The 23682-nt window shown below is 41.3% G+C and overlaps 3 protein-coding genes across 5 annotated transcripts; 1 reads left to right on the forward strand and 2 right to left on the reverse strand.

Moving 5' to 3' along the window:
* Positions 1-4310: 4310 nt before the first annotated feature.
* Positions 4311-20405, reverse strand: LOC115740764 (calcineurin B-like protein 7). Of its 3 annotated transcripts, XM_048285253.1 has the most exons (9): positions 20188-20402; positions 19950-20032; positions 19692-19751; positions 19506-19614; positions 19359-19411; positions 19023-19103; positions 18808-18942; positions 4767-5275; positions 4311-4713 (listed from the first exon to the last, which is right to left on the reverse strand). In XM_048285253.1, the coding sequence occupies exons 1-9, from the start codon at positions 20255-20257 to the stop codon at positions 4563-4565; spliced, it is 1251 nt and encodes a 416-aa protein (XP_048141210.1). In that variant the 5' UTR covers positions 20258-20402; the 3' UTR covers positions 4311-4562. The 3 variants fall into 3 exon arrangements, with proteins under 3 accessions (XP_048141210.1, XP_048141209.1, XP_030530205.2); XM_048285252.1 differs by having other exon boundaries at positions 4311-5275; positions 18804-18942; positions 20188-20399; XM_030674345.2 differs by lacking the exons at positions 4311-4713; positions 4767-5275 and adding an exon at positions 18615-18684 and having other exon boundaries at positions 18830-18942; positions 20188-20405.
* LOC115740762 (phosphatidylinositol 4-kinase gamma 4) lies at positions 5556-8952 on the reverse strand. Its single transcript, XM_030674339.2, has 2 exons — positions 7219-8952; positions 5556-6186 (listed from the first exon to the last, which is right to left on the reverse strand). The coding sequence occupies exons 1-2, from the start codon at positions 8578-8580 to the stop codon at positions 5809-5811; spliced, it is 1740 nt and encodes a 579-aa protein (XP_030530199.1). The 5' UTR covers positions 8581-8952; the 3' UTR covers positions 5556-5808.
* On the forward strand, positions 16567-18717 carry LOC115740891 (GDSL esterase/lipase 7). The gene is made up of 5 exons (XM_030674533.2): positions 16567-16934; positions 17163-17290; positions 17394-17633; positions 17809-18064; positions 18158-18717. Exons 1-5 carry the CDS (start codon positions 16568-16570, stop codon positions 18388-18390), a joined length of 1224 nt encoding a protein of 407 aa, XP_030530393.2. The 5' UTR covers position 16567; the 3' UTR covers positions 18391-18717.
* Positions 20406-23682: the final 3277 nt, after the last annotated feature.

The raw sequence follows: 23682 nt of genomic DNA on the forward strand, positions 1-23682 counted from the left end.
CATTTATCATTTTGCACATTTTTTTTCTTTTTTTTGTGGTTTTACAAATGAGGAATCGCAATTCGAATTTATGATTGTATATTAAATGTTGTATCCTATGAAATAATATAACTATCCACAAAGGAGTTACGACTTATTATTTTATTTTTTAATTTCGAAATTTTTATTTCTGCCTAATGATTATTAAACGCTTTTACAATCTTTGAACGGTCGTATATGAATATTCAAACCAAACCAGACCCAACTTGGCAGTGCATGCGTATGATTTAACTCAATTATAGTGAAAAAAAATTCACGAAAGGCAATCGCGGGCAGTCCTAATTGCTGTGTATAATATAACTTGGCAAGAGTAAAATGGGTCATGTCCGAGTCGAGCTGGAGCTTGTATTACCCGTATTTACTTTGGGTTGTGCACTTACTTTGTTTTACAAGTGATAAATTGGGAATAAAACTTAGAGAGGAGGTTGGATTACCGGTAGTTTGTTTGTAAAACAATTTTAGAAGTGCCTTATCTCACATGGTAGATACGTCACCTATACGAGTCTAGAAGTAGTGTCGCTTCTTACAAAATTTAGGTTTACTTTTCGGAGAGTTCATGAAATAAGAACAAACACAATACCATAATAGTGCTAAGTAAACTACAGAACTTCTCATTAAAATAAGAGATTAATATATGTGAGACATATTTGATTTTATTATTTAAGTAACAAGTTTAAAGCTATTACTACTTGCAAGTTTTCTAGAATTTTGAGATACTTACAATAAAAAAAAGGTTTGACTTGAAAGAGACATTTATATATGTTAATCTCACGAAAATTTTGGTTGTATATTAATTTCAATTTTATTTAAAAATTTTTGTTTTACAAACAAAGTGGGAGATCGTTGGTAATTTGTTTGTAAAACAAACTTAAAAGTGCGTTGTCCCATATGAATAAATGTGTGTGGGCCAATATATATGTATGGAAGTCTTCTATTCTTATAAATGAAGACAACGGGCTAAGTGGGTTAGATACGACAACGGATAAGAATTGGCACTTATCAACTATTATTTTTTATTTATTAAACTTCAAATTTATAATTATAAAATAGCTATTGTTTCATATAATTTGGTGTTTAGGAGATGATTACTCATGAGAAGTCTTGAGAAAGCAAAAAAATGAAAACTAGCCTAAAATGTTCCTTTTCTCAAGTAATGTTTTCTTCCGATGTATTGCTCAATGAAACTTCTAAGAAAAGCAAAAGCCTTATATGGGAGTGTTAGAATTTCTTTATTTTTTTGTCATTTTTTTATTCGAATTTTGTATTTCTGCCTAATAGATATAAGATGCTCTTACAATCTTTGAAAAGTTGTATCTGTTCTAAGATATATGTTCGCTCCATTCAACATTTTTGCTCAATACTTTTAGGGTGCGCATGATAACCATTCTATTTCTTTGTTTTTCTATTTTTATTTTTCCGGAAAAAAATTTGACACATAAATCTATCTGGCAAAGCAATTTCATTTTTTTTATTTTTGAAATAAATTTTGTACCCTAAAATAGGTCAGAACATAAAAAGAAACCAAAACTCTTCTCATAGTTCACTCCCTCTCTCTCGAGTGCGTTCTCCCTCTCTTTCACATCCTTGTCCCTCATATGCATAGACTAGGCCAAACTTCTCCATCTCCTCTTCCATTGTGTTCCGTTGCCGCAAAGAGTCTCGCTACCACTGTCGGACATCTGTCTCCGCAATTGTAGCCTTGCTTCTCTTCACAACCATTGCCTCCATCCAACAAGGTGAGTCTCTCTCTCACTCTCTCCCTCTTTATTGTTGTTAGCTCCACCTCCCCCTCTGTCATCCGATCCGCATTCGATCGCAACCAATTGGTGTCTTCAACAGCTTGTACAATATGATATGGGGATGTTCTCTTTCAATTTTCTTCACTTATTTTCTTTTATTAATAGTTATTAAAAAATATTACATTGATGTGATCTTGACATCAAAGCTTTTGCGCTTGAATTAGTTCACCATCATTTGCGCCATTCAAGAACCATTTCTTGAGGGTTGCATGTCTTTTTGTGTTGATCGTTTCGATTGCTGTTGGGTGGTATAGTCAAGCAAGGAAGTAGAATCAAGTATTGAATGCAAGTCTCTACTTAGCATGATTACATCTCTTTTATTTGCAGATTAATTCATTTACCATCAAAGGAATTTTTGTTCTAGGAAATAGAAATTTTATGATGTTTTCTATTTAGGGAACAAAAATTTTATGTCATTATCAAATTACGTTTCTCTACTCGGAAACTAGTATAGGGAATAGATTATGGCCAGAAATTGTTCCCAGAAACATCATATGCGCCCTTAGCTTTCATTTTTCATTTCTTTCAAGAGAAAAAATAGCCTTCTTTTCAATTGTTTCCTTTTAAAAGCTCCTAGAGAAATACCAAAATTACTATTCAATATTCTCATTTGAGACTTTATTATATACTTAAGTTGCGTTTGGTAGCCAAGATAAAAATCAAGAAAAGAAAAGATTTATCTAAGGGGGATGATAAAACCTGGATAAAAAATATCCAATAGGGTAGGTGAGATAAAGGTGGATAGGATGTCTTATGTTCATAGTATAAAAGTTTTTTTTTCTCAAATAAAAAAATTCTTAAATAATAAATTTTAAATAATAATTAAATATGAATTATATTGAAACTTTAATAATAAAAAGAAAATTAAAATTTTAAAAATAATTATTTTCTTTCTACTTTATAATATATATTTTGTGCATTTATATATAAACACACACTTCATATTTATATCATTACATATTTTAGGTATGGTAGTATAGCTTATTATTTAATAAATTTTTTTATTAATAAATGATAGAACAAAATAAAAATAATGAAAAAAAGAGATATAAAAAAATAAGTAAATAAAAATGAAGTAGAAGAACCCAAATTTTAAATAAACTAATTTTAACTTAAAAATGATCTTTATGCTTCTTGAAGAATGTGGAGCAATGCAAATTCTAAAAAAAAAAAAAAATTAGAAATCTCCATCTCCTTTTCCTATATATGTCTAGTTCATGTTAAAGGTTCACCACTACTTTGTAATTTTTTAATTCACATCAAAACTCTACGGAAACAACTAGAGAGCAAAAACTTCTCATTCTTTGTAGGTTTCTGATTCAAGTCAAAAGTCTATGGAAGCGGAAAGAGAGTTAAAACTCTTTCTCCTCGATAGATTTGTTATTCATGTTATAGTTTATCGAAAGTAGCGAGAGATGCAAAGTTTTTTGTAGTTACAAATATGAATGATCATATTTTGTCTCTCTTACTAAAGTTGGTAGCGAATTTAGATAGATTCTTATAACCACTATTGCTGCATTTTCAAGCTCATTTATATTGGTATATATAAATACCAAACAATGAACATGACAATATTTAAAACATATCCAATTTTATTACTGTCATTCAACAAATAATGAATATGATATGACAAAATCCTTGAATTTCAAATCCTATCATATCCCATTATATCTCGACTAAAAATTCATACCATCGATCGTAACTTTAAAATTTTTTATCTATAATTATTAATGATTTTATGGGTTAAATAATTTCATAACCATTCTTTTCCAGTTGAATCTATTGTCCCAACATTTGACCAAAAAAAAAAAAATCAATTGTCCCACGAGGGAGGCCCCCAATTGTCAACTCAAAGGGCACGTACTTTGAGAGAAACATTTCCCGCTGCTTTTCCACCCCATTCTCCCCTGCTTCAATTACTGTCGGATTGTACCCACTAGGCAAAAAAAAAAAAAAAAATTATACACACAAAGCAATGAAAACCAACAAATCTCACATGGGAAAATCATTCCGGTCGCATTATTAACTGCGACTTCTGATTACGGGGACTTGGTTTTTTCCTCAAAGCTAATCAATCACCTCCCACATATTCAGACTGAAATGTCCGATTGCAAAAGCCTACGAATTTGTCGATGGGTTTCGAGCAAATCCCGTGTTCTTGTCGTTGAACTTTAAGCCGTGATCGGGGGGGGGAGCAATACCCAGGTACGATTTTTCTCTTCTTTTCTTTTTTGCCTTTTGGGAAATGAGCAAAAGCCAAACTCATCATCCTTCCTCCTTAATTCCTGGCTTTCCCTCCTTACACTTTTGTCAAAACCTTCCAACCAAAGGAATCGACCTCAGAGTGAGATTTACTCAACCGCAATCAACTCCATAGTAACAGTTCCTCGTGCAGAAACCGGACCAACTTCATGAAATTGATTACCCGAAAAAGAAGAAGAAGAAGGATTAATGGTAACTGCAACCGAGTCCAACACCAAGAGCTAATCTCCATTTCAAGCAGGACAAGTTCCCAGAAAAAAAAAGTCTGAATAATTTACACTTCGGTTTTCTCTGAATTGGGTTTTCGAGGGCAAACGCGAATTTGAACCTAATATTACAAACAAGAGGAAAAAAGGGGCCAAAAAAAAAAAAACAAGAACCTAAGACCTAATAACTAACAAATTTTAACCTAAAAAATAACAAGAAGAGAGACGAGAAAGAACGACGGAGGGAAAAGTATATTCAACAGTGGAAACCCAGCACAGATCCGTCACTCACCGCGATGGCCACTCTGCAGTCAGATCTCGCCTCCACATGGTGCGTGAACAAGTGCAAAACCCTAACCCTCCCCGCCATCTTCATCCTCGACTCTATCTCCAGCGTCGGCCCCACCCTCAGACCTCCGCCCCCGACGCCTCCGAACCCGAAACCGGACCCGTCCGTCACCGTCGGCAGCGGCGGCGGCGCCGCCAAGCCGTGGCCGCGGCCGCCACCGCCTCCCCCGCGACCACCGCGGAGGGCGGGTTCGGCGCCGGGGAGAGCGGGAACGACTCGACGGCGAAGGTGGCGGCCATGTACTGCATGCGGCCCGCAGCGATCTTGCCGGCGGGGACGAACATGAAGCCCACCTGGTTGCCGGCGTAGAGGAGCTGGATCGAGCTGTCGAAGTGGGAGAAGACGGCCTTGTTGGGGTTCTCCACGGAGACGTACTGCGAGAAGGTGAAGTTGACAGTGTCGTTGGCGATCGAGAAGGACGGGAGCTGCACGCCATTGACGGAGATCTTGGGGTCGCGCGGCCGGAACACGGTGAAGAACACGATGAGGACAACGATGACAACAAACACGAGGAAGATCGTCGCCACCACGCACGACGCCAAGTTTGTGCGGCCGGCGGAGGAGTGCGGCGGTGGCGGTCGGCGGCGTGGCTTGGCCATTGTGTAGAGAGAGAGAGAGAGCTGGTGTTGTTTGGATGTGGAGTTTTGAGATACACTTGGAAAGGAACGGCTGGGAGTGGGAGTGGGAGTGGGAGTGTGTGTGTGAAAGCGAGACATTGTTTATTTGTTGTCTTATTTAGTTATTTATTTTGAAATTCTCTCTTTTGCTTTTTTTCTTTTTTCTTTTTGGTGTTTTTGTAAGCAACTTTTTCCACCATTTGACATAGAGCCAAAAAAAATAAAATAATGAAAAAAAAAAATACAAACTTTTTTGAAAAAATATTTTCTCCCATTCGATTGTAGAAGAGAAATACATGATTTTTATTCATATTCTCTCGAACTTCTTCTGTTCGCTATTTCAAACACCATTCCGAGCAATTGCCGACAGAAGCGAAAGAACAAACCGAAAGCGCCAGGCTCATGAAGAAACTATATAAGCCATCCAAAGGACAAACACGAAGCTAAGCCCACCCGAAAATGGACTCCGCTCGATTTTTTTAGTCATACACACACACATATGTACCTATATTCGAAAGCAAGACCGGAACATAAGTTTACTTGACAAGCTCGTCAAGCCGGGAGTCCATGATCAGAGATACGGTCTTGAGGAACGCGGCTTCACTCATCTCGGGGAGCAAACAGTCCTCGGCCTCACGCACCATTTCCTCGATCAAGGACACCTTGTTCACTGTCTCTCTACACATGATGTTCCCGATGGCGAACGGAGTGAGGCCTCTTTCAACACCTTTCTTCAGAAGCATTGTGGACAAGCGAAGCGTGCGAGCGCACTTGGGCGAGATGTCCCAGCCATAGAACTTGAGGAGTGCTATGTCTTTCTCGGGGTTGAGGGATTTTATGTAGTCCACGGTGTCGGGAGAGTAGGGTTGATGAGCTTGGGGCCAGTAAAGCCAGTCGAAAGTGCAATCCTCAAACTGTAGAACAAGAGAACGTGTGCATGTTAGGCATAGAGGAACTTACGTTTGGCAGCAGAAAAAAAACAGGAGAAGAACTCAGAAGGGACTCATTCAGCAAACTTGTCAAATTGTGCCAAAAGTAGACCTTTACATAAAACCACAACCCTTAAGAAGCTACGATAGAATACACAAGTATGAGGAAGTCGTCTTTCACATGCTCAAAGGCAGCTTAGTCAATGCAGCCAGTCTTAGTCAGGAATACGATCGTCATAATCTGAACAATACCTTTGAAATTATCATCTCGAATTAGCTATGCCAGTTTTCAACATAGACCATCGACATGGAACCTACGTGTAATTGATCCTTCCAAAAGTAGTCAAGCAAAAGCAAATCTTATCTAGACATTCCACAAATAAGCCCCATCCTCGAAATACCATTGAGACTCGATAACCACTCACATCCCAACAATACGGAACCTTCATTTAAGTGAGTCTGCTTATAGCGGCACATACTAAATACCTACATAATTGGGCAAAGCAAATTCTATTGAAATGTGCCGTGAGTTTACTAGTGCCCTAATAAGATGACATCTGGGATTTCACATTGAACACCACTCACATAGCTGAAGTAGTGTCTAGCAATAAAAAACTAGGACACGACATCACGCCAACACTGAACCATGATGAGAATTAAACATTTTAATACTTGGTTTGGATAAACAGAAGAGAAGAAAACCAAGAAAATGGTGGTGTTGGGAAATACTTTCTTCGTTTATCTGGTGAATACGAAAATGGACGGAAACCACAAGGAAACAACTCCCTTCCACATGCATCCACATAAGCTAGGGAAACTACTACTTCATTTCTCCTCAAATTGGGATTACCGTAGTGTAAGAATTCGCAAAGGCCTCTTAAAAATGTAAGGAAACGTTATCATATAATACAATTAACGACTCCATGGACTAAATTTAAATCAACCTCACCATAAGTTACCAATGCATAACTATAAAATGAAACAGTTAAGCATGTAGAAGCAGATGGAAGGACTCACACTCTCAGGCAGGCAGTATCCATGATCAATTGGTATGAGAACAGTCTGACCCTCTTTATCCTTGCTAATCAAGATGTTCCCAGAATGCCTATCAGCATTTGCCGTTCTAATATCCAGCACACTGATTTTGTGGACCTCCTCCACAGGGAAAGCCCTAGGACCCATGTCTTCACAACTTCCATAGTTATCCATAAACATTTGCAAAGATCCAGTCTTAGTGTTCTTTGTGGTACCTTCATAACCATCAGGATGGTTAAACCCTTCATGCAAACAACGAACCATCGTAGTTGGAGGCACACCAGCAAAGCCCATTACTTCACCAGTTAAAATGCGAGGCCCACTTCTAGGATGATCTAATATGTAGGCTGCAACTTCCCTCAGTGCTCCTTCACCGACCCTTGTCCCTCTTTTCAGACCTTCGCCATCAGATGAAACAGGCAATCCTTGAGGGTTATTCACAGCATTTGGCTCTTCATCAATGGGCTTGAAAACCGAAACAAGCTTGGCACCAAATGAGTCCTGCATAAAGTAAGCTCCTCCCGTGCCCTCGCTCGACCTAATAGGTGAATGACCACTCTCCAAGCCATCAAAACTTGCCTTGATCATATTCCTTATGACCGAGGGCAATGTGACCCTAGGATTGACAATGATTGGTTCAAGTGAAAAATTTCTACCCAGTTGTGGTGGCTCCCCAGCTACAACCGCAAGCTCCCCTGAAGATTTGTCTCCATTAGTAGTCACATTTGGTTTTGCTGCCTCGACAGAAAGTTCAAAATCTTTCTCGATGGGCTTCGCTCTAACCTTTGCTGATTTCTGGACCAACAAGTGGATCACAGCATCCCTATTATTACTGATGTCATTGATAAGTTTCTGGTTCTCAAGCTTCTCGCCATTGCAGAAGAGTTCTTGGCTCTCGAGATCAACAAAGCCTTTCCCTTTCTTGGCTATTCGATGCTTGAGATAAGCCACGTTCCGATGACGATCCACATGGAACTCGAACTCCTTCCCACTAACGGTCCTAACACTGATGACTAAAAGATCGGAAAGCTTGAGAACCAAATGCAGAACATTCCCACCTGCGACACCATAGTCCTTAACAAGAGAATCTTGCCGCGCTAGTTCCCTGCCTCCAAACACGAGCTTCTGCTTCTTCACCACAAAACCTTTGCATGTCTGGATCCTAAGCTTCACCGAAGCAATTGAGTCTGATTCCAAGACCCGCATCGGGATCATGGAGCCACCGACGGTGAGGTATATGAGGATCGACTCGCTCGAGCCAGAATCAGCCCTGTTATGGCTATACCCCGGGAAGCTTATCGACCCATCCCAAACCGGACTCAAAGCGACAACGGCGACGGACATCTTCTACGCAAATTCTTTTGTTGCAGCCTCAAGAAACCCGCAATCCCCTTTTCTTCTTCACCTAAATGCCTGTACAACCTTTTACCTCCATGAGGCCCTTCAATCAAATTGATTGAAAGACCAATGCCCCGAAAAATTCTATACACGAACAAAAAGAAGGGAACCGAAAAGAAAGGAAAAGAAAGAAAGAACAGATAACCGACCCAAAAAATCCAAAACCAAACCCCTCCCGATGCACCTACAATCCCCAGGAAAAAAGAAAACCCAAAACCAAACCCCCCCTCAATTCACCGACGGTGAATGGAGCGATTCAGGACCCGGAGAAACGAAATGGACGTGAGGATCGCGTGAGATTAAGGCCTTTTTCGTTCAGAGAGAGCGGATTCTAACCTTGAGGGAAAGAACCGAAGGAGGAAGGAGCAGATGGCGAGGGCTTAAATCGAGGATGGCGGCGATCAATTGGCGATGATTCGGGGTGGGAGGGCACGATCGCTGGACAGCTCTCTCCAAGATTAGAGGGTCGTCGATTCCAACGGCGCGATCATTTCGCCGATATTCTCTATTCCGATAAGAATGTCGCCGATGCGGATGAGAGAGAGTGAGCGAGAGAGCGGCAATGTAGCCGTTGCCCCTTTCACAGATATGAGCTATGACCCGACGACTCGTGACGGAATGTGTTCCCATTTTAAACGACAAAGCTTTCGAGTGTTCATTTCTTTTCCATATTTTTCAACCGTTTGCTAACGGACGTTTTCCTTGGGGAAGCTGCAACTGCAACTTCGCGGAAGGAAGGAGAGAGCTCGTTAGGTTGAAGTTACCGAAATGCCCCCGCGGAGTTGCGCATAATTTCGGAATTACCTCCTTCCGTTTATCCATTTTTTCCGGTCTTTCCCTTTCTCGAAGGTGATGCTATTTTTAATTAACACGCAACGCCCACGGGATTAGCTATTACGGGCCGCTGCATCATCTTCAAAAAATAGAAAGATTTGACCCCAAAAAAAAAAAAATTTTCTGAAAGACATTTTTTGTTTTTTGTTTTTTTATATTGTTCATGTTTGCTAAAGGCGTAACTCTGCATGGAAGCTAATTAGACTGAAATGCCTGGCTTAATCTCTTTGAATTCACTAATTAGACTGAAATGTCTAGCTTGATCTTTGAATTCAGCTACCTTTTATTCCTACTGCCAACAACCTCTAGTGGTTAATAAGTAACATCCTATGATGATGCTGATGAACATAGTCCGTAATCTTTTTCTCTAATTGTGAAAATCTTACCTGCAAGAAATATTCGAGAAAGTCGCTCTCTCTTTTAAATATCAACAATCATTTTTCAAAAATATGATGACAGCTCGGGAAGGCCATAGACCCTAGCTCTCTCAAGCCCAAGACTCGAGTTGTAAGCGAGGCTTTTTCTCGACTCACGTTTCATAATTTTCTCGTGACAAATATCAAAAAATGACGTCTGATATTATTTGCAAAATGCAACCAAACATAGCAAAACCCATCATTTTTTCCTCAAAACAAGTTCCTCTGAGAAAATATTTACAACAAAGTTCATTTTTCGTGAGATAAATGAAGCCTTAATCTCCATCTTCGCCGAGACAAAAGCATTATTGACCAATGGTAAGCTCAACCGAGATTCACCCACTAACTCGGCTCGATGATTTTCACCGAGATAAAGGGACGTGCCGACAAAAGAGTTAGATCGGTACACGTGTTTAAGCCTTTCGGGTACCTGCCAAAGATGATATATTATATATCCTCACGAAAAGTTTATGTCATTATACTCAGGAACATGGCTCGAACGTGAGGTGTGTATATTTTTCTTTTTATATCTCTTGGAATCGATCATAATAAAGTACCATTAGAATTATTCAACAAGACTAAAAAAAAAAAAAATTGATTCCGTGAAGTTCAGGTGCATTGGACCTTGTTTAGTGCCTTTGCTACAGAAAAGGGTCCAATGTCCACATTACATATCTTCAAAAGTAGACACCACTTTTGTCGCGTAATCATACTGCATATATATATAGGATTAGGAGCCAAGATGCTCTAGGATTATTGTTACTTACATTTATATCGGATCTTGTTAGCAACCGGTCCTACATCCACATTAAATAGCGCATCATTTACATTTCAAAATCACATTTAATGTGTGCCTCACAAATTTGCTTTAAAGACTCTCTTTTGGTATTCCTATCTTGATTTGATTATTTTGAATTATGGAGCATTGGCTAAGTCCAGGGTGGGATTTGACTGAGCTGACTGCTAAATGATATATAGTCGATGCAAGCTGATGTTTGAACTATGACTGAAAATAGAGGGTAAAAGCAAGGAAGAAAAATCGAGACACGAGATCTATCTTGACTTGTCTTTGAACTAGGGCTCCATTCAGTAGAAGATTTTACTATAATTAGCACATTTCTTACCTCTCTATTATAATTTTCGATTACTAGAGACGGTCATTATATATGCGCCACTCAGTATCTATTCATGTACTTAAACCCAAACTATTAATAAAATACGGACCGAAACTAAAAAAAACTCTTTTGACAGTCCAGAAGCGTCGTCCCCCGTGAACCCCAGACCCGGTGCCTAACAGCTTGCTCAAACCTCCTCCATGAAGGTTCCTCAAATGCGATAGCAATCGCGGTGGACCAAATGGGTTTTCGCAATGATGAACAAATCGGCCTTTGGTGGGCCAAAGAGGGAGGAAAAGATAAAGTTTAACATTGAGAATTGGATCGCAAGTTCTCTTTTTCCAGGCCCTTTCGGCATGATTGCTCCTGGGGAAGTTAAATTATAATTAGACGATCAAACTTCAAATTCAATTTCAGAGAGGGGGGGAAGGTAGAAAGGGCAGAACGCAACAAGTGGGGACTGCTTTTCATGGACATTGATCATGGCCCTCCATGTGGGCATATGGGTCCACTCCATCATTACATTCTTTTATTTGGTTTGGTTCTTGCACGATGATCTTTTCTCCTACCGTCAAGGGGCGACATCATGAAACTCTAGGACAATGAGGAGCTTGTAGGGCACATAGCCGTGGTACCGTTTGTTGTAATCAGAAAATATAGACGGAGATAAAAACTATGAAAAAGCGATAACAAACATCATAACAACCAAGCCAATCTTTTCAAATAGAGATGTTGACTTACTACTCAAATATGGACTTGCTTGATGCTGTAAACTCGAAAAGAATTGAATAAGAGGTGAGATACGGCCAACTGAATCTCTTTGAGGCGGTTACTTTCTAGCAATGGTATTGAGCTGCGACTACCTAAAAAACCTCACCTACTTAAGGGTAAATTAGCATTTAATGAGTTCGGATTATGGAATAAGCATTAAGGAATTTTTATCCGAACTCCCGTGTATTTTTGAGGAATTTTTATGGAACCGATACTATTTTTAGGGACATGATTTGTTGGATTTAGGTCCCGTTGGATCAAGTGTATACGAAATTGGGATAACCGGGGACATGATGGACACGTGCCGGGCTACGTGTCACAACGTGGCAGCCGTGGGCCACGCGCTTATGACATGTGTTACGCGCTTGACATGATTTGTTGGATTTAGGTCCCGTTGGATCAAGTGTATACGAAATTGGGATAACCGGGGACATGATGGACACGTGCCGGGCTACGTGTCACAACGTGGCAGCTGCGGGCCACGCGCGCATGACATGTGTTACGCGCTTGACACGTGTCATCATCTCGTTCACCTGCAAGTCGCTCAAGCTGCTGACTCATCATAAGCTTACTCTACTACAAGCTGCTGCATGCTCACCGGTCTAAGCTAACCGACCTATTATAAATAGAAATCGACGTCAATTCATTCTATCGGCTTTTGTCGGAAATCTCTATCTTTACTCTGCTGGAACGTCGATCGCCGTTCAACCACCACGCGCCTCAAGTGCCGCTCGTCACCGCTCGTTGCTATCTCCGACCGCCCTAGCCACGACAATCTTAGGTCGTTGTGGCCGACCGTACACGGACCTAGTCCGGCGATTCGTTCCATCCGTTCGCTCGTCCTATCGTCCGTTTGATTCATTGCTTAGTCGAGGCAAGTTGATCTCTATCCTTATTACTATGCTTTCTATGATTACGGATGCGAGTGTTGAATTATGATGGTTAATGATTTGTGATAGAAGATTTGGATATGATTATGAGATGTACTGTCTATGAGGATCCTATTTGCTTTGGTTGGATTTCGATATTTTCTATTGATGTGAGATATGTTTGGTTGTCATGGACGATCCTCAAATCTATGATATTATAGTTGGTTTAGTCGTTTGGAATAGAATTCTATTGCTGAGTGTAATCCACTTACTTTGATAGTTGAAACCCTTTTCCAAATCAAAAGTATGTCGGATAATCCGATTCCGGTACAACGTCTCTATGGTGAGCCTCTGTGAATTGATAGGTCCATACAAGAGCATATTCATGTCGGACCTAAGAGCCCATTGAGAACTCGCTACAAGATCATTCGATATAGGGGTTATGTGGAAAAGGGACCTCCGGTGGTTTAGTTTGCTTTGAGTTCAAGGTGGTATATTGCCGTGGGATATTAGGATGGTTAGGTCCTATTCCACCCACCAATTCAATGCGCTTGGGATCGCGAACGACAAAGATGATAGTGAGGAATTCATGCCCCACACTAGTCTAATATTCAGGTTCAAAGAGGAATGAAGTATGAAAAGATGATGATGGAGTTCGTAATACTCAAACTAGTTTAGCTTCCATGTGAATACCCTCTGTAGTACTCATCCCATGTGAATTTTATAAATAAAGTGAGTAGTTGTATAAATATGTAATATTCAACCAAAAAAAAAAAATATAAATATGTAATAAGGAGTGGATGGTGAGTTTGAATAAACGACTTATGAATAAAATGCTATTATTATTTGACATGTGTGTTATCCGGTTAGTGAAACCATAAAAGGCCATACCCTTTGTATAGGCGTGCCTATTGATTGAATGCTTTTGTTTGACATGCACCGGCACCCGTATGGCCGCCCTACTTGATTTTCTATTTAGCTAAGCTTCCGCATGCACCATCGTACTACGATTATGGACAGACTAACTAAAGAACAGAGCGAGGTTTTGGAAAACCTTCCCATCGGGGTGTCAATAGTATTGGACGCTACATGAGCAGTTTCACGAGATGTGCCTCCTAAGATACAACATATCGCGATCGTTTGTATCGGCGCTATGCAAACATGACTTTGTCAAACACTTTTTGAAATCGGCACGCTTAGAGGACGACTAAAAAAAAAAATAGAGGAATTCTTGGAGTAATTCTCATGAAGTTCTTCTTTTTTAATTAAGGAGACACGTCTATCTATAAAGACATGAACTCAAGAGTCATATCGGTTAGGCTTACATTAGTTATGCCATTAACCCTTCATAATTACAACACTAAAGTTGAAAATTGCCGCAGAAGAACTGAAAGGACATGTGAATTAAAGGGACGTCATTAATGTTGAACCATTAATCCATAATAATTACAAAATAGAAAAAGTAATTTCCTATACACGCGTAAAAGTGGACATTGTTGAGTATGCCTCAAGTTTTTGCCAACTGTTAATGAAGATCGAAGTCCGATCTTGGATCAACCACTGTCAAGACCTTATTATAGAACTTAATCCTAATTAGCTAAAACTTAATTCCTTTTTTGTTGTTTTACCTGTTTACTAAGATTACACATAAGTGTAGGGTGTTTTTATATTCTCAAGGTGATTGTTTTTTAGAGGAAAATAATGTTAGGAGTTGTGTGAAATATTGGGTGAGTTGAACTTCAAATTAAGAGGGACATAGACTCAACCTTGTACTTTCCTCGCTCATCATAAATTTATCGTTGCCACTCTTCCAGCGGTCGTAGGTCTCAAAACTTGGTCGAACCATGTAATCCTGATCTAGCGATTGTGATAGACCCAGTGTTCCGACATTGCACAGCAAACATTCATATATAACGTTTTTGTTTTTATGTGTTGTGGAAACTCGAGCTCTTTTGTGGCAACGATTAATTAGTTATATATAAGCATTATATAACACATATAAGTTGTCGTGTCCGTCCACATCAAATACGAATTGAAGTAGAGTAAAGAAGAGAGTCAATCTAAGTCCTACCATTGTGACAATAGGCCAATCACTCAAACCACTATAAAGTTCTTGAAATGGATGAACCCCTATTAAATTACCGTGGTCTTGGTAGCTTAACAATCCCGCTATCATATCTCTAATCCTAGGATACTACCAAGTTTATGGTACCAAAACCTCAACTTCGAAATCAAAGCTTAGCGAGGTGATTAATGTATCTCTAAGTTGTACCTTCTTACCTTCGAGAGTGATGAAACCTAACTCGGACGAGACCCACGTACAAATGAAGAGAAATGAGAAGTATAAGTACTAGAATTGCAAGATTGACCCCATTTTAGTTCTATGAGGAATGAGGATATGTTACTTGCTTCCCTAATAATAATAAAAAAATATTATAAACATATTTATTTATGGGTTTAAAATGCTGCGTTGTCTGTCAATTGTCAAAATCTGTTCAAAATTGTCAATTTTCGCTTTGGCCCGATCTGCCGATCATTCAATGGCAAATTTGAAAATATCAATGGTTGTTGCTTGGCAGTTGGCGCACAATAGACCAAAAAAAAAAAAAACTGACAAAAATTATTCCGGAGGACGCTCCCCCTGAGGCCCGTTGGGGAAATCTGGCGATGCTGGTCGGCGAAGTCGCTGACGTGTCGGATGGTGATTGGGTAAAAGACGAAAGCCGTTCGTCGTTTGGTGTTTTATACTTTTATCGTTGTTGTCAGATTTTTTCTCGGCCGGTTCAGAGATTCAATTTCTGGCGTCCTGAACCGGGGAGATAAGCCCAAATCAAACGGGGTTATTCAATTTCGCGTGCTCTAAAACGAGTTACGCGAGCAGTGCCGATCCAGTGCAGGCGACAGTCGGCACTAGCCGTCTAAAGTGCGAGCAGATCGCGCACTACACCTGATCATGAATTTGGCTATCCGCGGGTCAGCTTAGGCCACATTAGCCAAAAGGGCACCGTTGGGCGAGCTTGGATAAAGATTTTCGTTAAGAAGGCCGATCCAATAGTGCTCGTGGCAGCACCGCACGTCCCGATAATTTCACACGTAGAATTTTTCACTATGAGCAGACTTGGACAACACTTTAGGCCCGACATAAGGGCTTGGCCCTGCCCATCCTTGCTCGTGAATCACCTCTGGCGCATGCACTTTATTTTGCGAACATCAAATTTAAGGTTTTTCCTTCTTCTTCTTCTTTTTTTCCCAAAGTTTTTTCTTACCGGCAAAGTTTGCGGTTGTATATTTTAATTGGAAGTTACTTCGATTTCAGGCTGAAAAATCAAATGGGAAATGCGAATTTAAAAGCATAAATAACTCCGAACACTGATTTCATTAAAAGTTTATTGGACTTGCCTAAGACATCACTGTCATAAGAACCAAACGCTTAAGCACTCAACCACAACTTGAAAACTCTATTCGAATGGCATCCCAAGCATTCCTGATACAACATTCACTATGTTGCAGAGGTCTCAACTTCCTTTTCTTATGCAAGTTTGAGTGTTGCAGATCTTGACAAGAAAAAAAATTCGCGAAAAATCCAAGAAATGACGATCTGACATCCGAGAAAAATTTAGGAGGACGTGTGTCAGATCGTTGGTTTGAGGTGACAATATTTGGGTACAGTAGCTCCTGATATCTTTTAGAAACCGAAGATATAGAGCTCTCAAGGCTGATTTGGCATTAATTTGTTTGGTTGGATCTGTACTGATCATCAATAACGAAATAATCCAAGATTGCATGAGACTGAAAAAGAGTTGATCAAATGTCGTTTTGTTTCGGCCATTCTCCACTTAACGACTTTAACCGCCATATCTTCCCGCCAATTTGACCTGCCTCCTTCCCCTCTTCTCTCTCTCTCTCTGTGCGTAGAACGTGACAAACAATGCCGATGGATCTCCAACTCTCTCTCCTCTTCTCGCTCGTCCTCGTCTCCGCCGTTTTCTCACCGTGCATGTCCTTTCCATCGCCGCAATCGAGCCCTACTTCATCTCCTTCCCCTTCGACTTCTCGTCGAGGACTGAAAAACCCTGGCATCCATATCTCATCTTCACGGCTGGCTTCCCCGAGTCCTACACCTGGTCCTCTCGCCCCTGCACTGTTTGTGTTCGGCGACTCCTCCGTCGACTGTGGCACCAACAATTTCCTCGGGACGCTCGCGAGGGCGGACCGCCTTCCTTATGGCCGAGACTTCGACACCCATGAGCCCACTGGCAGGTTCTGCAATGGACGAATCCCAGTCGACTATCTCGGTAAATTCGCCTCACTTTCTTGGTTTTCTTTGATTTCTTGAATGACCTTTTGTCTTGGACATGAAGAAATTTCATCAAGCGCTCAAAGACATGGAGAATCCCAAATTTTTAAGTCATCCTGTGAGGATCTCATTTCCCCACCATTTTCAATGATCATATGTCCGATCGAAATATCCGTGAAGGTTTATTTCTCATTACTCGTCTGATTGTCGATTTCTTTTCAATCAGCTCTATATCTCGGTCTTCCGTTTGTACCGAGTTATCTTGGACAGAGAGGACAGGCGGAAGATATGATTCATGGAGTGAACTACGCATCTGCCGGTGCCGGATTAATCTTCTCGAGCGGATCGGAGATGGTACAACTTTCATATTCTCGTACACAGAAAATGGGTGTTATGAAACTCTGCGAATGAACCACTCATCTCCAGCATACTGACTTTGACTAACAATCCTATGAAGGGTCAACATGTCTCCTTCACTCAGCAAGTCCAGCAATTCGCAGACACATGCCAGCAGTTCATTTTGAATATGGGAGAGGACGCTGCGGCTGATCTCATCTCGAGCTCGGTGATTTATATCTCGGTCGGAATCAACGACTACATACATTACTACTTGCCTAATGTGTCCGACGTGCAGAGCCTGTACTTACCGTGGAGTTTCAACCATTTTCTGGCGTCGTCCCTAAGGCAGGAAATCAAGGTTGATACTGTGGCCCAATCCATTCAGATGCATAACCTTTGAATTTTGCAGACATTAAATTTAAAGTGCTATTGGTAGGGGATGAGGGGCAGGGTGTTTTGTTAAATTTGCAGGATGTTTTAGTGTTGATTATATTGTTGATGGACTGCCAATATGTATGTGATCCTCGATGCAGAACTTGTACAACATGTATGCTAGGAAGGTTGTGGTGATGGGATTGCCGCCCATCGGTTGCGCTCCTCACTATCTGTGGCAGTACAGGAGCAAAAACGGGGAGTGTGTGGATGAGATCAATGACGCAATCACGGAGTTCAACTTTGCCATGAGATTCATGGTCGAGGGGCTAGGTCGGGAGCTCACGGGCGCGAGCATCACCTTCTGCGATGTATTTCAAGGTTCCATGGACATACTGAAGAATCACGAGCATTATGGTGTGGTTATTGTCGAGTTAGCCATTTTCTCTACTTGAATGAACTATCCTACAGTTTTGAAATCCGAATTGAAGTTTTGAAACTCTGGTTCAGGTTTCAATTTTACTACCGATGCATGCTGCGGGCTAGGCAAGTACAGAGGCTGGATCATGTGTTTGTCGTCCGGAATGGCGTGCGAAAATGCTTCTACGCATATTTGGTGGGACCAGTTCCATCCGACGGCGGCGGTGAACGCAATTTTAGCAGACAACGTGTGGAACGGACTGCACTCGAGGATGTGCTATCCGGTGAACATGGAAGAGATGGTGGTTCATAGGACTAAATGATTAGTACTGCACGTCGGACCTGCTGAATTCATTCACAAACTTCCCTATTTTTCCTGTACCGTTCATTTCTTAAGATAGTGATGTCTGTAGCGAATAACGAGCGAAGTATTTCATGATCAACATGAATGTATCTGATGTAATTTGCTACTACGTATCAGTAGATTGTCCACAGCAGATCCATCAAAACTCGAATATAGGTTTCAATTTTGCTCATCCAACTCTTCTTAGGAAAGGTGCGTGTCATCTTCGACATCTGATTGTACCTCGAAACTAGGGAATGAGGTAGTAATGTCCCTGCAGAAACGAATTGAAAATTTCTAAGTAGAAAAGAGAGAAAAGAGTCATTATTCGAAGTAACAATGTGATATTTGATGGATGTGTGCAATATCTTGTAAATGTGTAGAGAGAGAGAGAGAAAGAGAGAGAGAGAGAGATGTACTTGAGATATGGAATGGTCATATTCTTGAGTATGGATGGGTTCTTAGCTGCAAATTCCCTCCACTCTTCGAGGTCGATTTTGCCGTCTCTCTTCCCATCTGCTTCTTGGAATGTCTGAAATCGAAGTAATGCCTTCGCTTTACTGTCATATGACAGATAAATTCCCGATTGTCTCTAGCATTTTTTGCACATACCTTATCGATGATGGCGTCGACGGCGTCCCATGGGAGGATCAGGTCCGACTCCTTCAGAAGAGCCAAAATCAACTCTTCCACCTTGCACGGCGAGATTTTCAAAAGGTAGCATCAGTAGTAGATACAACCAAATAGCGCAACCTAGCATGAGCTCTGCGCTAAAGCTCTTGTTGTTACTTGGATTGGCTACTTGATCGGACTGAGTTATCCTTTCATCATAAGACTTATCTATGGATCTTTAACTTGGTATTTGAGGAGCTAGTCGTTTATGACAGCCTCAAGAATTTTCATTTTGCAGACATCGTCTGCTTCGGATGTTCAGAAGTCATCGTTTACCTCTCTACGTCCGATGAAGCCAGTTTGCCATATGTCGTACAATTGAAAGGCAACTGCAGCATGCGATTAACTCCTTCAAATTACCGACTTCGATGACTAGAAATGTATAAGAAGTTCATTAAAGAAAAAGCACGGGAAGCTCCATACAGAGGGCCTTTTCTTCTCGAGGTGCCGACGGATGGAAAACACTTAGAGAATGAACAAACTCTTGAAACTCGATCACCCCATCGTGCTTCAAGTCGAACAAATGGAACATCTGGAGGAATCTAGACTCAATATGGAGGTTGTTTAGGACGAGAAAAGCATTACAATTTTCATGTTTAAGAAGCTGACCCTGTCTGTGAAGAGACTCCGCTTCTTTCTGCTCTGGAGCAAGCCAAGTTGAAGCTCCTCCTGCACCATTGAAATTCTGTTCAGAAATGGACAGCTGAACAGCTAAGTCAATATACTCCGTCTTTGCCAAGATTACTGAAACAAGTCCTGCTCCAACACATAACTGAAATTACTACGTCGCTCGCTTTGTCGATTGCTGGACAATTGTTCTTGTGCATGCGAAAAGAGGAGAGGAGAAGGAAAAGCTAAAAAGCTTACTTTGCTTATGAGTCCATCGTCCACTAAGCAACTGCTTAGTTTCTTGAACAGGACATACAAAGCTTCGACTTCACCGGCATTAACTGCGAGGACAGAATCGAAGGAGTCGGTCCTTTCTCAACGAGAAAGTTAGCTCATCGGCTTTAGTGTAGCTCCAAAGAAGTTACTTCTGTTCAGCCGGAAAACAAGAAAAGAGCTACCATAAGGGGAGAGGGGTTGATGAGAGAGGGAACCATACAGCAGGTTTGAGAGGCGAGAGCTTCAAAGTCCTTGTGTCCAAATCTGTGCTTCGTGCAAATGCAGCCCATGAATAAGATTGGTCTTCAGGAGTACTTTGTCACTTGTTTTGCACCAGAATGTGACAGATGATCCCAGTTAAAATAGAGGGCAAAAGTTCACTGTTCCGTATAAGGAACGAGATACTTCATTTGGAGGAGCAATCTGTTGGTACCTTCGGTCATTGGCTTGCTTGATTGGCCATTCTTTACGGGGTTAATACTACGAAAAACCTCAAATTAACACGCCCGAGATAAATTTACCCCAAGCTATTTTTTTATCACAAAAAACCTCAAGTTGGTATGCCTGTTGTGACGTCTCGAAATTTCAACGTTTGTAAAATAACTGGATTCAATGGATTTTAACCACGAATTCCAACCTGGTAAATAATATTGGATTTTTGAAAATTAAGGGATAATAATTGGATGTTGATTTATTCATTTGAATTGGATATTGATTTGTACCGAGATGTCGGTCGGAGAAAATCAAGTTCGGGATGTCGAGCCGTCGTGTCGTAGTACCGAAACCCTTCGCGTCGGAGTCTAGTCCCGACCAACCCCTAGTTATAAATATACCAAAAATCTCTTAGTTATTAGTACTGAAAGACTAATCTACCCCCACCAGCCAAATTACTAAAATGCTCTTGCTTTATTCATATAAGACAAAACTATTAATGAGGATTTAACCCGTGTGCTCCACCCCATTAATTCCCCTCAAATCACTCACTTTTCTCTGTTCCCTCTCTCTCTCATCTACCCCCACCAGCCAAATTACTAAAATGCTCTTACTTTATTCATATAAGACAAAACTATTAATGGGGATTTAACTCGTGTGCTCCACCCCATTAATTCCCCTCAAATCACTCACTTTTCTCTGTTCCCTCTCTCTCTCTCTCTCTCTCTCTCACTCACGGCCAAACCCCCTCTCCCCCTCATTTTCTTTTCTTGCGACAACACCATCCCCACCACCTCTCCGCCACCTCCTCCTCCCTCATCCTCCATAGCCGCCGGCCACCAAGCTCCGCTACGGCCTCCGTGTGTCGTCAATCGCCCCCCCTACCCGATTCTCGCTAGGCTCGCGAGCCCCGCACTCCCGCGACCCCTAACCCAAACCACCCCGGCTGAGCCTCCTCCATGCTATCCACCGCCCAATGTCGCCCCCTTCACAATGAGCAGCCATGCCCTCCTCCGATTGCCGCCGTGGACCGCCATCCGAGCGCCTCACCGCAGTCCACCACGAGTCGCCATTGCTGTGCCGCCCCCGAGCTCGGGCCGCCGCCCGCCGTGCCGACCCGTAACCCCGCGCCGACCCGTGCCCGAGACCGTAGAGCCACCCGCAACCCACGGCCGCCGCTAACGAGCCCCATGCTGTTCGCCGCGCACGCCCGCAAGTCACCGCCGTCGTCATTGCCGCCATTGTCGCCGCCAACTATTTTGTCGTGAGTTAACCCCCAATCTCCGATTACGTCGTTAATAACGTTTAGAGGATAGATTAGTTAAGTTAATTGTGGGTTAGTTAGTTAAGCGTGGTCGGTTAAGTTAGAGACTATGGTTAGGTTAGTTGACTACAATTAGGTTAGTTAACCCCGGTTAGAATATTTGACTGTGGTTACTTTTAGTTAATTATAGTTACTTTGTGATTAATCATAGTTAGATTCTTTGACTATAGTTACTTTAAATAATCATGGTCGAGTTAATTAATTATTGTCAACTAATTAACTATCGTCGGGTAAATTAATTGAGATGAGTTGACTAATTGTAATCGGGTTAATTAATTAAGTTATTATAATTAGGTTAATTAATTACAATTATCTTAATTAACCTTCGTTGAAATAATTAATTATTATTAATTAATTATTATTGGGTGATTATTTGGTGATTGCTTTGTGCCTTGATTATATTTATGTTCATGGATATGAAGATTGATCACCCATGTTGGAGTATCGTGTTTAATGGAAAAAGTAAGTTCATGTGACCGTGTGTGAATCTCTCATTGCATTTTAAGCATGAAAAATGACATTGAGCCGAGTTTTGAGCATGACCGTGTATGCATTGAACTAAATGCGAAGATATAAATCGGTTTGATTATCTGCTGTGCTCGTATGGTCACATGATGGATACCGTTACCATTGGGTACTTGGGGCCGAGCCTGATATGTTCGTGCCGATGGGAGTTCGGAACCATACGGCTTATCGGATGTATGACAATTCGTGTCGGCGGAAGTTCGGAATAACACGACCGGTCGAATGCTGGTCGCGGCAAGTTACGGACCTATGCTCCTTACGGGAATGTCTGATATGTCCATGCCGACGGGAGTTCGGAATCACATGGCTTATCAATTGTCGTCGTTGAAGGAATGGGACGAAACTCGGTCATACCGGAAGAGCACCAACTATTTAGTGTGCTAGGGCCAAGTGGCTGTTAATAACCAGAACACATGTCATGCATTGTGCATGAAAGTTTGTGATGAGTGTTCTGGTTGTGTACCTTAATTTGTGTATGGTTGAATGACATGTTGAGTCTTGTATAATGTGTGAACCAAGACGGGGTAAGCTTGCATGTGATTGATGGTTGATTGTTGAGTTACGCCGGATCATGTGGTAGCTAGAGCATTGCGAGAGTTGCACACTATTGATTTGGTATCGATATGTCCCGCATGTTTAGGTCACTCCGAGCAAATCAATGCCCCGCTCGTACTTAGGCGTTGACTCACGGAGATTTTATATCTCACCCATTGTTGTTAATCGCTTTCAAGACCTTAGCCATGGAGAGCAGATTAGCTCTGAAGTGGACGTGGAGTTGGTTCCTTTTTGAGTAGCTAGAATAGCGTTAAATCCAAACCCGACCCGACATCCTTTTGGTTGTAGTAAGGAGCAGCCTTGAAGAATGGGCTTGTAGATGTTTTTGCTTCCTAAGATTAATGAATATATATAAACAAAAATGATCTTTTGCTGATGTTGTAATTTGGTTGCCTATTGTTCTATCTTTGTTATTTATATTGTTGTCTGAGGAAGTAGAATGTTCCACATGCGTTTAATTGAAAGATAAAATGAATGGGTCGATGACGTGCCTAGGACATCGTCCTTAAATGACCTAAGGAGTTTGGTAGGGTTGTTGTGTACCCAAAGATCAAGACATGGCAACCCCGCCCAAGATTGGTATTAGAGCAAGGTTAGCCTAATCCACTTGGTCATAACCTAGAGTGATAAGGTGCGCTGGGTTTTGGGATAGTTAGTAGGATTAAAACCTCATGCTTGTGCTTGTTAACCGAGTTTTAAGTTGTTGTCCTGAGCTCTCATTACATGTTGGCTTTGGGGTGAACAGGATTTCGTAAGATTCCTATAAGATGAGCAACCGTAATGCAAGGGTACCTAGAGGAAGGAAAACTCGGGTGGATCCTAAAGTGGACGGGATTATGCAGGCATTGGAAGCCTTGGGAGATATCGTAGGGCAACAAG

This window comes from Rhodamnia argentea, chromosome 9 (genome assembly GCF_020921035.1).
Source record: "Rhodamnia argentea isolate NSW1041297 chromosome 9, ASM2092103v1, whole genome shotgun sequence".
NCBI lineage: Eukaryota > Viridiplantae > Streptophyta > Magnoliopsida > Myrtales > Myrtaceae > Rhodamnia > Rhodamnia argentea.